At 48.8% G+C, this 17,453-nt stretch overlaps 1 protein-coding gene and 1 pseudogene across 1 annotated transcript; both read left to right on the top strand.

Annotated features, from left to right (window-relative positions):
- The first annotated feature begins 295 nt into the window (after positions 1-295).
- Positions 296-838, top strand: LOC121857601 (annotated as a pseudogene).
- A 7,748-nt stretch (positions 839-8,586) lies between these two features.
- Positions 8,587-10,389, top strand: LOC121857602 (extensin-like). Its single transcript, XM_042353671.1, has one exon. The coding sequence runs from the start codon at positions 8,587-8,589 to the stop codon at positions 10,387-10,389; it is 1,803 nt and encodes a 600-aa protein (XP_042209605.1).
- Positions 10,390-17,453: the final 7,064 nt, after the last annotated feature.

Below are 17,453 nucleotides of genomic sequence, written 5' to 3' on the forward strand. Positions count from 1 at the left end.
ACAATACCACAACAACAACAACTACAACAACAACTACAACTACCACAACAACTACAACTTCACAACACACACAACAACTACAACTACCACAACAACTACAATACCACAACAACTACAACTACAACAACTACAACACAACAACTACCACAACAGCAACAACTACCACAACAACTACAACTACACAACAACTACAACTACCACAACAACTACAACTACCACAACAACTACAACACCACAACAACTACAACTACCACAACAACTACAATTACCACAACAACCCTACAACAACTACAACTACCACAACAACTACAACAACAACTACCACAACAACTACACCTACCACAACTACCACAACAACTACAACTACAACAACTACAATACCACAACAACTACAACACCACAACAACTACAACCACAACAAATACCACAACAACAACAACTACCACAACAACTACAACTACCACAACAACTACAACTTCCCACAACAACTACAACTACCACAACAACTACAACTACCACAACAACTACAACTACCACAACAACTACAACTACCACAACAACACAACCACAACAACTACCACAACAGCAACACACCACAACAACTACAACTACCACAACAACTACAACTTCCACAACAACTACAACTACCACAACAACTACAACTACCACAACAACTACAACTACCACTACAACTACTACCACAACAACTACAACTACAACACCAGGAACAACAACTACCACAACAACAACAATTACAACTACCACAACAACTACAACTACCACAACAACTACAACTACCACAACAACTACAACTACCACAACAACTACAACTTCCACAACAACTACAACTACCACAACAACTACAACTACACAACAACTACAACTACCACAACAACTACACTCACAACAACTACAACTACCACTACAACTACCACTACCACAACAACTAACTACCACAACACCCAGGAACAACAACTACCAACAACAACAATTACAACTACCACAACAACTACAACTACACAACTACAACTACCACTACAACTACAACTACAACAACTACCCACAACAACTACAACTACCACAACAACCACAACTACACAACAACTACAACTACCACAACAACAACAACTACCACAACAACTACAACTCTCACAACAACTACAAACACCACAACAACTACAACTACTACAACAACTACAACTACCACAACAACTACAACTGCCACAACAACTACCACAACAACTACCACAAACTACCAAACAACTACAACTACCACAACAACAACTACCACAACAACTACAACTACCACAACAACTACAACTACCACAACAACCACAACTACCACAACAACTACAACTACCACAACAACTACAACTACCACAACAACTACAACTACCACAACAATTACACCTACCACAACAACTACAACTACCACAACAACTACAACTACCACAACAACTACAACTACCACAACAACTACAACTACCACAACAACTAAAACTACCACAACAACTACCACTACAACTACCACAACAACTACAACTACCGCAACAACTACCACAACAACTACAACTACCACAACTACCACAACAACTACAACTACCACAACAACTACCACAACTACAACTACCACAACTACAACTTCCACAACAACAACAACTACAGCTACCACAGCAACTACTACTACCACAACAACTACTACTACCACAACAACTTTTTTTTAATGGCCTTCAGCCTCCCTCAATAGCAATACCTTCGCCACCATTTTATTATATTAATATTAAATATCCTATTACATAAGTAGCTACCCTAGCTGTGTTGAGTTAGTTGAGCCGCACATCTATGCGACATTCAGTGACTGTAGCCTCATAGTCAATATCTGCAACTGTTGTCGGCATTGGGGTCGATGCCTGTTCCCCTGAGGCAGAGCAAAGCCGACAGAAGGAGAGAGAAGGACAGTCGGCATCACATACAGGCTGTAACATAACTTCTGGGCTGCTGCTTCTGTTCGGAGATCACCTCCGCGAGTCTGGCGTAGAAACATCTTGCACTTGGTCTCATCCCACCAGAGGTTGTGAACACTAGAGGAGTGAAGCTGCCTTGATCAACGTTCTGAATTCTCTCCCCGTATTCCCTTATCTTGTCGTTCTCGTTCCTCCTGTGTACAGCATCGAGAGCTAAGTTACGGTGACATGCGGCCATGGGATCAAAAATTCTGATGTCGAAGAAGGCTCGCTGTCACCGCGTCCGGAATCCTCGAGCACTGACGTCAACACAGGCTTCGTTGGATATGTTTGAAGTAATATGTTGGAAGATCTCGCCGTCCAATGGAAGGAGGGTCGGTTCTACCATGACATCACGGCAGATTTCATTCAACATATTTTGCAGTGAGATCCCTTACTTCGTCATGCCTCATGCATATGAAGCCCTTTTTCTTGCACACCATGGCGTGATCGACGTCATAGGAAGAGCCACACACGTATTGGGAGGGCAAACCTTCCACTGGCCTACCGTACCTTAGGGCATTGGCATCTGTAAATTCTTGTTTATTGAGACTGAAACCATTTGCCCTTATCGGTAACGTAGTTAACCAGTTCGAGGCGCCCACCTCCTGTGCTATAGCTACTTTTTTTTTCAAGTTCTCTGGTACTTGCAGCAACATTTGCTGCAGCTTATCACGTTGGCCGTTCTGTCGTAATGGACCTTCGAATCTTGTTTACTTCACTGGTATCCACCTCCTCTGTTGCATTCTGAGCTATTACGTGGTCCGTGAGGGCTGCCGTGAGCTTAACTGAGTTTTGATGTTCGGTGACAGCAATCTCCTATGGATTGGTCAGTCCCATTCCTCCCAGTCTCGGTGGTAGTGCAAGGAGTGATCTTTCTGCCGGGGTTAAGTGGGGGTGTTTCACTAATTTGGGAATGAAGTTGACGCTGATAGCTTCTTCCAGAGGGTGGAGGAGGGGTCCGATATCAGGGATAGTGCGCATCAGGTAGTTCCAGCGATGCTTGACTCCATGAGTGAATGCCGCAAGACGCATGTGGCTCTGTGTTAGCAATCTCACACAGAGCTTGGATTTCCCTAACCCATTCATTCACCTTTCCCGTTACGTACTCGGTCTTGAAATCCGTCGTGCCGATTACTGCGTCTAGGTGTCTTTGGCCATCCTTTGTTATTTTGACCTCACTTCCACCGAACACCTCCATTGCCCGTTCATAATGTTCTGGCTTCACGATGAGGAAGGACTTGCTGGCGTTTGGGTGGTACCTTATTTGTGGGCCTCGTGATGTTACCAGGTCCCACCACTTTTTGATGTCCTCCACAACTGCAACTACCACAACAACTACAATTATCGCAACAACAACTACAATTATCGCAACAACAACAACAACTACCACAACAACTACAACTACCACAACAACTACAATTATCGCAACAACAACAACTACTACAACAACTACAACTACAACTACAACAACAACTACCGCAACAAATACAACTACCACAACAACTACAACTACCACAACAACTACAACTACCACAACAACTACAACTACAACTACCACAACAACTACAACTACAACTACCACAACAACTACAACTACAACTACCACAACAACTACAACTACAACTACCACAACAACTACAACTACAACTACCACAACAACTACAACTACAACAAATACAACTACCACAACAACTACAACTACCACAACAACTACAAAAACAACTACAACTCCAACAACAACTACCACAACAAATACAACTACCACAACAAATACAACTACCACAACAACTACTTTACTGCAACAAATACAACTACCACAACAACTACAACTACCACAACAACTACAACTACCACAACAACAACAATCACAACTACCACTACAACTACCACAGCAACTACAACTACCACAACAACAACAACTACCACAACAAATACAACTACCACAACAACTACAACTACCACAAACAACTAACTACCATAATAACTACAACAACAATTACCACAACAACTACAACTACCACAACAACTACAACAACAACAAAACAACAACAACAACTACCCCAACAAAACCAACTACCACAAGAAAGCCAATTACCACAACAAATACAACTACCACAACACCCAGGAACAACAACTACCACAACACCCAGGAACAACAACTACCACAACACCCAGGAACCTCAACTACCACAACAGCAACTACTACAACAACTACCACAACTACCATAACTACCACAACAAACAACAATCACAACACCCAGGAACCTCAACTACCACAACAGCAACTACTACAACAACTACCACAACTACCATAACCGACAACAACTACCACAACAACTACCACAACTACCATAACTACTACCGACAACAACTACCACAACAACTACCACAATAACTACCACAACTACCATAACTACCACGACAACAACTACCACAACAACTACCATAACTACCACAACATCAGGATGAGAGGCGGTCGTCTTGGAGGTTGGTGAGGGAGGAGGTCGTCTTGACGGTAGGTGAGGGGAAGAGGTTGTCTTGACGGTGGGTGAGGGAGGAAGTTGCCGGTGGATGAGAGGAGGTCGTCTTGGAGGTTGGTGAGGGAGGAGGTCGTCTTGACGGTAGGTGAGGGAAGAGGTCGTCTTGACGGTGGGTGAGGGAGGAGGTCGTCTTGACGGTGGTGAGGGGAGGAAGTCGTCTTGACGGTGGGTGAGGGAGGAGGTCGTCTTGGCGGTGGGTGAGGGAGGAGGTCGTCTTGACGGTGGGTGAGGAGGAGGTCGTCTTGACGGTGTGAGGGAAGAGGTCGTCTTGACGGTGGTGAGGGGAGGAGGTCGTCTTGATTGAGGGTGAGGGAGGAGGTCGTCTTGACGGTGGGTGAGGGAAGAGGTCGTCGTGACGGTGGGTGAGGGAGGAGGAGTCGTCTTGACGGTGGGTGAGGGGAGGAAGTCGTCTTGACGGTGGGTGAGGGAGGAGGTCCTTGACGGTGGGTGAGGGAAGAGGTCGTCTTGACGGTGGGTGAGGGGAAGAGGTCGTCTTGACGGTGGGAGGGGAGGAGGTCGTCTTGACGGTGGTGAGGGGAAGAGGTCGTCTTGACGGTGGTGAGGGAGGAGGTCGTCTTGACGGTGGTGAGGGGAGGAGGTCGTCTTGACGGTGGGTGAGGGAGGAGGTCGTCTTGACGGTGGGTGAGGGAGGAGGTCGTCTTGACGGTGGGTAGGAGGAGGTCGTCTTGACGGTGGGAGGGGAGGAGGTCGTCTTGAGTGCGGTGAGGGAGGAGGTCGTCTTGACGGTGGGTGAGGAAGAGGTCGTCTTGACGGTGGGTGAGGGATTCTTGACGGTGAGGAGGCTGAGGTGGTGAGGGGCCGTCTTGACTGGTGAGGAGGTCGTCTTGACGGTGGGAGAGGAGGAGGTCGTCTGATTTGGGAGGTCGTCTTGATGGGTGAGGAAGAGGTCGTCTTGACGGTGGAGGAGGTCGTCTTGAGTTGGTGAGGGGGGAGGTCGTCTTGACGGTGGGTGAGGGGAAGAGGTCGTCTTGACGGTAGGGAGGATCGTCTTGACGGTGGTGAGGAGATCGCTGGTGAAGGAGTCTCTGAAAGGTGGGTGAGGAGGAGGTCGTCTTGACGGTTGGTGAGGGAGGAGGTCGTCTTGACGGTGGGTGAGGGAGGAGAGTCTTTCGGTGGGTGAGGAGGAGGTCGTCTTGAGGGTGGGTGAGGAGGAGGTCGTCTTGACGGTGGGTGAGGAAGAAGTCGTCTTAACGGTTGGTGAGGAGAGGAGGTCGTCTGACGGTGGGTGAGGGAGAGGTCGTCTTGACGGTGGGGAGGGAGGAGGTCGTCTTGACGGTGGGTGAGGGAGGAGGTCGTCTTGACGGTGGGTGAGGGAAGAGGTCGTCTTGACGGTGGGTGAGGGAAGTCGTCTTGACAGGGTGAGGGAAGAGGTCGTCTTGACGGTGGGTGAGGAGGATGTCGATGGTGGGTGAGGAGGAGGTCGTCTTGACGGTGGGTGAGGGGAAGAGGTCGTCTTGACGGTGGGTGAGGGGAGGAGGTCGTCTTGACGGTGGGTGAGGGGAGGAAGTCGTCTTCAATAGTGAGTGAAATTAAATAAAACTTTTATATTTTAATTTTCTGTCTTCTTCTTCTTCTTCTTCTTCTTCTTCTTCTTCTTCTTCTTCTTCTTCTTCTTCTTCCTACTTCTTCACGTAAACATTTCTGTCACTAACACATTATTATTAAGTCTGTAAAGAACGAAGAAAACTCATCAACTTCAAGGAATCGTAAGAGAACGAATCCTTTAAATTATGTTTTCAGTCTCCAGAAAGGACCTAGACTCTACAAAAACACGACTCAGTTCATTAAATGGAGGAATTCTTGGTGTTGGATTGTCTCGAGTCATCTCTCACTTGTCGTGGATGAATCTTAAACCTCTTGTAGTGTTGTAAGTCTCTCTCTCTGGCAGGATATGTTGTCAATGCGTCACTTGTTAATAAATACCAACAATTAGTACAAAGTGTTAAGTCTCCTCCAGGATCTACCCCATCAGTAGGCCGTGTTTATGGGACCACCTGAAGACTGGACACCTCGGCATATTTAACCTGTTGATTAACACTATCCTAATGCTGCCAGTGGGGTTATGTTTTGTTTATTAGGTTAGGTTAGGTTTAGTTAGCTAAGTGTGGTTATATAATATTTAGGCAAAATAAGTAGGTGACCGTAATTTTGAGGTGATGTACTACCATAATGGTTTTCGGTGACCCAGTGAATAAATAATGTAATATTGAATGACATGATCGAAGGAACCTTTTCTGTACCACAAACACGAGAGTGATGTTGTGACATATATCTTCATATAACCTTATCGACGAAGTGTGTGTGTGTGTGTGTGTGTGTGTGTCGAGCAGGATCTTAGAAGTATTGAATTTTCTCATAGGCAAATATTCATGTTCGCTGTGAACTTTAAGCCGTAGCTAATCAGGGTCGATACGTATTCTTGATGGGATACTGCAGGGTGACCCACTCGTTTCCTGGTGGCCCTTAATGTATCTTTTATGTATGATACATTAGTGTTCTGTGTATTGTCTGTCGAGTGGTTGGTGTTATGTTATCAAGTCTCTCTCTCTCTCTCTCTCTCTCTCTCTATCTCTCTCTGTTTATTTTCGTATACATAACAGTCGTACAAACTACAATCCGGGTCTACCAGCGAATGAATCATCCAATATAATTGACAAAAAAATCAATGAACTAAATGTGGAAGAAAATTATTTGGCGATGTCGACTGGAAGCAAAATAAAGACAAATATTGGATCTCAGTTCGGGTGAATATTGTGATTAGTCGTGGTGCAGGATACGTCACACTTTAATCCTTTCGTTATTGTTTATATTGGGCTGTTTTTTTATAGCTCTTTTGTATTTAGTCTTGTAAGTTTGTTTTTGTACGTCATAATGTTACCTGAGTGATAAAGGTGATTATACAATATTTTTTTTGGCTAAGTCTTCTCCTAAATCACACACACACACACACACACACACACGTCCAATTTGAGGTACACAATGTGCCCCTCCACCTTCACGTCTCTCGTGCGTCCAATACAAGTCCCGTTACTCCCTACTACTACTACTACTACTACTACTACTACTACTTTTTTTTTTTTTAAACGTGGCCTCCAGCCTCCCCCAATAGCCACACCTTCGCCACCATTTATTTACCTTAATATTAAATATCCTAATACATAAGAAGCTATCCTATCTGTGTTAAATTAGTTGAGTCGCAGATCTATGCGGCATTCAGTGACTGTAGCCTCATAGTCAATATCTGCAGCAGTTGTCGGAGTAGGGGCAGAAGCTCTCGTTCCTCTGAGGCAGAGCAAAGCCGACCGAAGGAGAGAGAAGGACAGTCGACATCTCATCCAGGCTGCAATATAACTTCTGGGCTGCTGCTTGTTCGGAGATCAGCTCCGCGAGTCTGGCGTAGAAACATCTTGCACTTGGGCCCATCCCACCATTTTGAATTCTCTCCCCATATGCCCTTCTCTTGTCGTTCTCGTTCCTCCTATGCGCAGCATCGAGAGCTAGGTTACGGTGACAAACGGCCATGGGATCAAAAATCCTGATGTCGAAGAAAGCTCGCTGTCCCCGTGTCCAGAATCCTCGAGCACTGACGTCCACACGGGCTTCGTTAGATGTGTTTGAGGTCCTGTGTTGGAGGATCTCGCCATCCAGTGGAAGGAGGGTCGGTTCTACCATGACGTCCCGGCAGATTTCCTTCAACATATTTGCTGTGAGATCCCTTACCTCGTCATGCCTCATGCATATGAAGCCCCCCTTCTTGCAAACCATGGCGTGATCGCTATCATAGGAATAGCCACACACGCATTGGGAGGGCAAACCATCTACTGGCCAACCGTACCTTAGAGCAATGGCATCTGTAAATTCTTGTTTGTTAAGGCTGAAACCATTTGCCCTTATCGGTAACGTAGTTAACCAGTTCGAGGCGCCCACCTCCTGCGCTATAGCTACTTTTTTTGTCAAATTTTTCGGAACCGCAGCAATAGTTGCAACATGTCATTTTGGCAGTGCTGCTGATCTTTGTAATGGACCCACGGATCTTATTAACTACTACTACTACTACTACCTCCTCATCTTACGCCCACACCCCACGTCCACATCCAATTGTAACTTCCACCATCACACCTGCTCGCCACGTCACCTCAACCATCACACCGCCCCCCCACGTCACCTCCACCATCACACCCGCCCCCACGTCATTCCGCCATCACACCTGCCCCCCACGTCACCTCAACCATCACACCCGCCCCCCACGTCATCTCCGCCATCACACCCGCCCCCCACGTCACCTCCACCATCACACCCGCCCCCACGTCACCTCCCCACCATCACACCCGCCCCCACGTCACCTCAACCATCACACCCGCCCCCCACGTCACCTCAACCATCACACCCGCCCCCACGTCACCTCCCCACCCACCGCACCCCCCCCACGTCACCTCCACCCACACCCGCCCCCCACGTCACCTCAACCATCACACCCGCCCCCACATCACCTCAACCACACCCACCCCCACGTCATCTCCGCCATCACACCGGCCCCCACGTCACCCACCATCACACCCGCCCCACGTCAACCATCACACCCGCCCCCACGTCACCTCAACCACACCCGCCCCCACGACACCTCCACCATCACACCCCCCCACGTCACTCCACCATCACACCGCCCCCACGTCACCTCCACCATCACACCCGCCCCCACGTCACCTCAACCATCCACACGCCCCGCGACACCTCCACCATCACACCCGCCCCCACGTCACCAACCATCACACCGCCCCCACGACACCTCCACCATCACACCCGCCCCCCACGTCATCTCCACCACCACACCCGCCCCCACGTCACCTCAACCATCACACCCACCCCCCGTCACCTCAACCATCACACCGCCCCCACGTCACTCAACCATCACACCGCCCCCCACTACACTCACACACCGCCCCCCACGTCACCTCAACCATCACACGCGCCCCACGTCACCTCATCACACCCGCCCCCCGTCACCTCATCACACCTCGCCCCCACGTCACCTCCACCATCACACCGCCCCCCACGTCACCTCCACCATCACACCTGCCCCCACGTCACCTCAACCATCACACCCGCCCCACGTCACCTCCACCATCACACCCACCCCACCCACGTCATCTCCGCATCACACCCGCCCCCACATCTCCGCCATCACACCCGCCCCCACGTCACCTCAACCATCACACCTGCCCCCACGACACCTCCACCATCACGCCCACCCCACGTCATCTCCGCCATCACACCGCCCCCCACGACACCTCCACCATCACACCCCCCCCACGTCACTCTCCGCCATCACACCCGCCCCCCACGTCACCTCCGCCATCACATCCTCCCTCACGTCGACCTCCCTCCCCACCTGCCTGAGCGGCTCACCTGGCCACAAGGTGGAGGCGAGGCATCGATCCAGTGAGCAACACCGCCTGGCCCAGCTGGTCCTGGTAAGACGGATCTTGTGTGGCCCAACACTTGACTGTCTGGGGTGCCTGCTGAGGGTCCTGGGGGATAGTCAAGGCCCTGAGGGAGAGTCAGGTCCTGAGGGAGAGACAGGATCCAGGGTAGAGTCAGGTCCTGAGGGAGAACTCAAGCCCTGGGAGGGCCAGGGTTCTGTGGAGAGTCAGGGTCCTGAGGAGAGTCAGGGTCCTGGGGAGACAGGGTCCTGCAGAGTCAGGGTCCTGAGGGAAAATCAAGGCCCTGGGGAAGAGTCAGTGTCCTGGGGAGAGTCAGGGCCTGAGGAGACAGGGGTCCTAGGGGAGTCAGGCCTGGGGGAAGAACCAAGGCCCTGGGAATAGTCAGGGTCCTGGGAAGAGTCAGGGTCCTGAGGGAAAGTCAGGGTCCTGGGAGAGTCAGGGTCCTGGGGAAAGTCGGGGTCCCGGAGAGTCAGGGTCCTGGGGGAGTTAGGGGTCCTGAGGAGAGTCAGGGACCCGGGGGAGAGTCAGGGGTCCCGGGAGAGTCAGGGTCCTGGGGAGTCAGGTCCTGGGGAATAGTCAGGGTCCTGAGGGAGTCAGTCTGGGAAGCACAGGTCCTGGGGAGAGTCAGGTCCTCGGGGAGACAGGGTCCTGAGAGAGTCAGGGTCCTGAGTCAGGGTCCTGGGGAGAGCAGGGTACTGAGGAGAGTCAGTCCTGGGGAGAGTCAGGGACCTGGGGAGTCAGGGTCCTGGGAGAGTCAGTGTCCTGGGGAGAGTCAAGGTCCTGGGGAGAGTGAGGGTCCTGGGGAGAGTCAGGGTCCTGGGGGAGAGTCAGGGTCCTGGGGAGAGTCAGGGTCCGGGGAGAGTCGGGGTCCTGGGGGGAGAGTCAGGACTCCGGGGAGAGTCAGGGTCCTGGGAGAGTAGTCAGTGTCCTGGGGAGAGTGAAGGTCCTGGGGAGAGAGTGAAGGTCCTGGGGAGAGTCAGAGTCCTGGGGAGAGTCAGGGTCCTGGGGAGAGTCAGGTCCTGGGGAGAGTCAGGTCCCATGGAATAGCCAGGTACGGGGAGAGTCGGGGTCCTGGGGAGAGTCAGGTCCTGGGAGAGTCAAGGTCCTGGGGAGAGTCAGTGTCCTGGGGAGAATCAGGTCCTGGCGGAATAGTCAGGTCCTGGGAGAGTCAAGGTCCTGGGGAGAGTCAGGGTCCTGGGAGAGAGTCAGGTCCTGGGGGAGTCAGGGTCTTGGGGAGAGTCAGGCTGTCCTGGGGAGAGCCACGGGGAGTCAGTCCTGGGGGAGAGTCAGGGTCCGGAAGAGTCATGTCCCGGGGAGAGTCAGGTCCCGAGTCAGGTCCCGGGGAGTCAGGTCCTGGGGAGTCAGGGTCCTGGGAGAGAGTCAGGGTCCTGGGGAGAGTCGTGTCCTGGGGTCCTGAGAGAGTCAGTGTCCTGGGAGAGTCAGTCCTGGGGAGTCAGTGTCCTGGGGAGAGTCAGGGTCCTGGGAGAGTCAGGGTCCTGGGGGAGAGTCATCAGGGTCCTGGGAGAAGTCAGGGTCCGGGGAGAGTCAGGTCCGGGGGAGATTCAGGGTCCTGGGAGTCAGGGTCCTGGGGAGAGTCAGGGTCCTGGGGAGAGTCAGTGTCCTGGGGAGTCATGTCCTGGGGAGATTGAAGGTCCTGGGGAGAGTGAAGGTCCTGGGGAGAGTCAGGTCCTGGGGAGTCAGGTCCTGGGGGAGACAGGGTCCTGGGGAGTAGTCAGTGTCCCGGGGAAGAGCTCGTATGTGAACCAAGATTCCCAAAAGTTTAATTCTGGACCAACAGTAATGAGAAACAGCCAACAGGTTCACTTAACCCGCCACACAAAGAGGCCGTCCCACACTACCCTAAGTTAATTTTTACAACGAACTGGGAATGAGGGTGAGGAGATGAGATGTGTGTGTGTGTGTGTGGTGTGTGTGTGTGTGGTGTGTGTGTGTGTGTGTGTGTGTGTGTGTGTGTGTGTGTGTGTGTGTGCGCCTAACTCAGTTTAATGTACACACACTAACATTTGTTCTTAGTTCAACCACATTATAAGTGTTCTTGTTTTACCCATTTTGTCTTCCTCCTCCTCCCTTGTCTTCTTCCCTCCTCCCTGTGTTTCTTTCTTCCTCCCTTGTCTTCCTCCTCCCTTGTGTTCTTTCTTCCTCCCTTTGTCTTCTTCCCTCCCTTGTGTTCTTCTTCCTCCCTTGTGTTCTTCCTCCTCCCTTGTGTTCTTCCTCCTCCCTTGTGTTCTTCTTCCTCCCTTTGTCTTTTTCCTCCTCCTTGTGTTCTTTTTCCTCCCATGTGTTCTTCTTCCTCCTCCTTTGTGTTCTCTTCTCTTTTCCTCCCTTGTGTTCTTCTTCCTCCCTTGTGTTCTTTTCCTCCTTTGTGTTCTTTTCCTCCCTTGTGTTCTTTCTTCCTCCCTTTGTGTTTTTTCTTCCTCCCTTGTGTTCTTTCTCCCTTGTGTTCTCTCCTCCTTGTGTTCTTTCTTCCTCCCTTGTGTTCTTCCTCCTCCCTTGTGTTCCTTCTTCCTCCCCTTTGTCTTCTTCCTCCTCCCTTTGTGTTCTCTTTTCCTCCCATGTGTTCTTCTTTCCTCCTCCCTTGTGTTCTTTCTTCCTCCCTTGTGTTCTTTTCCTCCTCCCTTGTGTTCTTTCCTCCTTGCTCCTTTCTTTCCTCCTCCTTGTGTTCTTCTTCCTCCTTTGTTCTTCCTCCCATGTTCTTCTTCTCCCTCCTTGTGTTCTCTTCTTCCTCCCATGTGTTCTTCTTCTCCCTCCTCCCTTGTGTTCTTTCTTCCTCCCTTTGTGTTCTTCCTCCTCCCTTGTGTTCTTCTTCCTCCCTTGTGTTCTTCTTCCTCCCTTGTGTTCTTTCTTCTTCCTCCTCCCTTGTGTTCTTCTTTCTCCTCCCATGTGTTCTTCTTCTTCCTCCTCCCTTGTGTTCTTCTTCCTCCCTTGTGTTCTTCCTCCTCCCTTGTGTTCTTCTTTTCCTTTGTGTTCTTTCTTTCCTCCCTTGTGTTTCTTCTTCCTCCCTTGTGTGTTCTTCTCTCCTCCTCCCTTGTGTTCTTCTTCCTCCCTTGTGTTCTTTTCCTCCTCCTTTGTGTTCTCTTCTTCCTCCTTGTGTTCTTCTTCCTCCCATGTTCTTCTTCCTCCTCCCTTGTGTTCTTCTTCTCCTCCCTTGTGTTCTTTCTCCTCCTCCTCCCTTGTGTTCTTTCTTTCCTCCCTTGTGTTCTTCTTCCTCCTCCTTTGTTTCTTCCTCCTCCCTTGTCTGCTTCCTCCTCCCTTGTGTTCCTCTTCCTCCCTTGTCTTCTTCCTCCTCCCTTGTGTTCTTCCTCCCATGTGTTCTTCTTCCTCCTCCCTTGTGTTCTTCTTCCTCCCTTGTGTTCTTCTTCCTCCTTGTATTTCTTCTTCCTCCCTTGTGTTCTTCCTCCTCCCTTGGTTTCTTCTTCCTCCCTTGTGTTCTTCTTCCTCCTCCTTTGTGTTCTTCTTCTCCTGTCTTCTTCCTCCTCCCTTGTGTTCCTCTTCCTCCCTTGTCTTCCTCCTCCCCTGTCTTCTTCTTTCCTCCCTTGTGTTCTTCTTCCTCCTTGTGTTCTTCTTCCTTCCCTTGTGTTCTTCTTTCCTTATGTTCTTCCTCCTCCCTTGTGTTCCTTCTTCCTCCTCTGCTTCCTCCTCCCTTGTGTTCTTCTTCCTCCTTGTCTTCTTCCTCCTCCTTGTGTTCCTCTTCCTCCCTTGTCTTCTTCCTCCTCCCTGTCTTCTTCCTCCTCCCTTGTGTTCTTCTTCCTCCCTTGTCTTCTTCCTCCTCCCTTGTGTTCCTCTTCCTCCTTGTCTTCTTCCTCCTCCCTTGTCTTCTTCCTCCTCCTTGTGTTCTTCTTCCTCCTTGTCTTCTTCCTCCTCCCTTGTGTTCTTCCTCCTCCTTTGTGTTCTTCTTCCTCCTTGTCTTCTTCCTCCTCCCTTGTGTTCTCTTCCTCCTTGTCTTCTTCCTCTTCCCTTGTCTTCTTCATCCACCTTTGTGTTTTCTTCCTCCCTTGTCTTCTTCTTCTTCTTCCTTGACTTCTTCTTTTGTCTCCTTCTTCTTGTGTCTTCTTATCCACCTTGTCTTCTTCCTCTTCCTTGTCTTCTTCCTCTTCCCTTGTCTTCCTTTCCCTTTGTCTTCTTCCTCTTCTGTCTTCTTCTTCCTTGTCTTCTTCCTCTTCCTTGTCTTCTTCTTCCCTTGTCTTCTTCCTCCTTCCCTGTCTTCTTCTTCCCTTGTCTTCTTCCTCTTCCTGTTCTTCTTCCTTGTCTTCTTCCTCTTCCTTGTCTTCTTCCTCTTCCTTGTCTTCTTCTTCCTTCCTTGTCTTCTTCCTCTTCCTTGTCTTCTTCCTCTTCCCTTGTCTTCTTCCTCTTCCCTTGTCTTCTTCTTCTTTTGTCTTCTTCCTCTTCCCTTGTCTTCTTCTTCCCTTGTCTTCTTCCTCTTTTGTCTTCTTCATCCACCCTTGACTTCTTCTTCCTCCCTTGTCTTCTTCCCTCTTTCGTTGTCTCATTCTCACCTTTTATATTTCCTTAATTAATCTTTTTCATTATGTTCCTTTCTTTCCTCCTTTTTCTTTATTTTCACTATCTCCTCCTCTTCCTCTTCCTCTTCCTCTTCCTCTTCCTCCTCCTCCTCCTCCTCCTCCTCCTCCTCTTACTATTTCTTTCTTTTCTCTCCCTCTCCCTTTTCCTCCTCCTCTTTCCTCTTCCTCTTTCTCCTCCTCTTCCTCTTTATTCTCTTCCTCCTCACTATTTTCATCTCCTCCTCCTCCTCCTTCTCCTCCCTCCTCTTCCCCTTACATCTCCATCATCACGTCTCTCTCCCCTCCCTCTCTCTCTCCATTACTTCCCTTTATCGTGCCATTCTTCCTCATTTATCGTTATTCCTCTACTTCCCAATCCTCCTACTTCCCAATCCTCCTACTTCCCAATCTCCCCCAATCCCAATATTTTCCCCTGTTCCCAATCCATGTAAACCCTTTTCTAGTTCTTCATCTTTCCAATCCCAGCTCTTTCCAATCCAATACTCTCAATCCTCTTCCCAATCCCATCTCTTCCAATCCAATACTCTCCCAATCCCATTCTTCCCAATCCCAGCTCTTTCCAATCCCCCAATACTCTCCCAATCCTCTTCCCAATCCCAGCTCTTTCCAATCCCCCAATACTCCTCCAATCCCTCTTCCCAAACCCTCTTCAATCCCCAATACTCTCCCAATCCTGTCTAATCTTCTTGTGGAGTGCGTCGGCGCTCTCCTCCTGTGAGCTCTCAACTTGTCTAACTTATAAATTATTCTACTCCCTTCTGCCTTCAGCTCTCTCTCTCTCTCTCTCTCTCTCTCTCTCTCTCTCTCTCTCTCTCTCTCGCACGGAGGCAGGCAATCAAGACAGTGTTTACTTTGTCGATCATTCCCTGAAACCTGCTGAGTGGTGTGTGTGTGTGTGTGTGTGTGTGTGTGTGTGTGTGTGTGTGTGTGTGTGTGTGTGTGTGGTGTGTGTGTGTGTCTCCTAGTGTGTGTGTATGTTGTGGTGACCTGTGGTGTAATGGTCAGCATGCTCGCCTCGCAACAGGCGGACCCGGGTTTGATCGGGCAGGGTGAAACTATGGGCAAGTTCTTTGCCATTTGCCTCTGTCTACCCAGCAGTAATTGGGAACCTGGATGTTAATCGATTTGCGGATCGTATTCTGGGGTAATGGTTAGCCAGTGCAGTTGGCGAGTTGTCCGGTCTTCTCGGACTATTCCTTGACACTGGGTCATGCAGCTCGTTAACTCAGGGTGTGGTTGTTGTGTTGGCGACAGCTTCTACACCTTAAACAAATTTAAACCGAGATGGCTTGGGCCGGCCATCCTCGTACACGAACATATATATATTATTTGTGTATGTACGTGTGTGTGTGTTTGTCCCTTAGTGTGTGTGTAGTGTATAATTATATGGATCCATTTTATCAAGGTGTTTACTGTACCGAGGTATTGTATAATTACACCAAGGTGGCCCGTATAGCGAGGTATCCATTATACCCAGCCGTCAGAGGTGTAAAGTAGTAAAGTAACTATTCATAAGTTTATAAACTTAAGTAGCTTTTTTAGGGTCAATTTTTTGGAAGTTCTTTTAATATATTTTTTTACTTAAAAGTTTGTACATAGTAAATAAAATATAGTATTATACCTTAACTGAACTGCAATTTTACCGTAATCTCTTAAGTACATTTGAGTCATATAGATGGGTAGAGCAACCAATCAAAATTACGGGAGATTAAAATAACCAATCATAGATATTGTTTTGGTCTGCTGATGAATGACGTCACTCACTCGGCTGTATACCTGGACAGAAATAAGACCTGACCATAGTGTTTGTCTAAGGAAAAATATATGTCATCACCATTACAGGTATGTTAGCTCTCTTCTATAACACGGGGGAAACATATAGCCTAGTGTGTAAACTGGGCTACATAGATATAGCCTAGTGTGTAAACTGGGCTACATAGATATAGCCTAGTGTGTAAACTGGGCTACATATATATAGCCTAGTGTGTAAACTGGGCTACATAGATATAGCCTAGTGTGTAAACTGGGCTACATAGATATAGCCTAGTGTGTAAACTGGGCTACATAGATATAGCCTAGTGTGTAAACTGGGCTACATAGATATAGCCTAGTGTGTAAGCTGGGCTACATAGATATAACCCTAGTGTGTAAACTGGGCGACATAGATATAGCCTAGTGTGTAAACTGGGCTACATAGATATAGCCTAGTGTGTAAACTGGGCTACATAGAATAGCCTAGTGTGTAAACTGGGCTACATAGATAAAGCCTAGTGTGTAAACTGGGCTGCATAGATATAGCCTTGTGTGTAAACTGGTACATAGATATACTAGTGTGTAAACTGGGCTACATAGATATAGCCTGGTGTGTAACTGGGCTATAGATATAGCCTAGTGTTAAACTGGGCTGCATAGATATAGCCTAGTGTGTAAACTGGGCTGCATAGATATAGCCTAGTGTGTAACTGGGCTACATAGATATAGCCTAGTGTGTAAACTGGGCTGCATAGATATAGCCTGGTGTGTAAAGCTGGGCTGCATAGATATAACTAGTGTGTGTAAACTGGGCTACATAGATATGTACAAGTGTGTGTGGCTATGGGCTACATAGATATAGCCTAGTGTGTAAACTGGGCTACATGGATATAGCCTAGTGTGTAACTGGGCTACATAGATATAGCCTAGTGTGTAAACTGGGCTACATAGATATAGCCTAGTGTGTAAACTGGGCTACATAGATATAACCTGTTGTGTAAACTGGGCTACATAGATATAGCCTGGTGTGTAAACTGGGCTACATAGATATAGCCTAGTGTGTAAACTGGGCTACATAGATATAGCCTAGTGTGTAAACTGGGCTGCATAGATATAGCCTAGTGTGTAAACTGGGCTACATAGATATAGCCT

The sequence above is a fragment of the Homarus americanus genome, unplaced genomic scaffold (genome assembly GCF_018991925.1).
Source record: "Homarus americanus isolate GMGI-L3 unplaced genomic scaffold, GMGI_Hamer_2.0 scaffold52435, whole genome shotgun sequence".
Lineage (NCBI taxonomy): Eukaryota > Metazoa > Arthropoda > Malacostraca > Decapoda > Nephropidae > Homarus > Homarus americanus.

Bases quoted from the DNA above. Each gene is read 5' to 3' on its own strand.
- LOC121857602 (XM_042353671.1), top strand. From the start codon at position 8,587: ATGGACCCACGGATCTTATTAACTACTACTACTACTACTACCTCCTCA.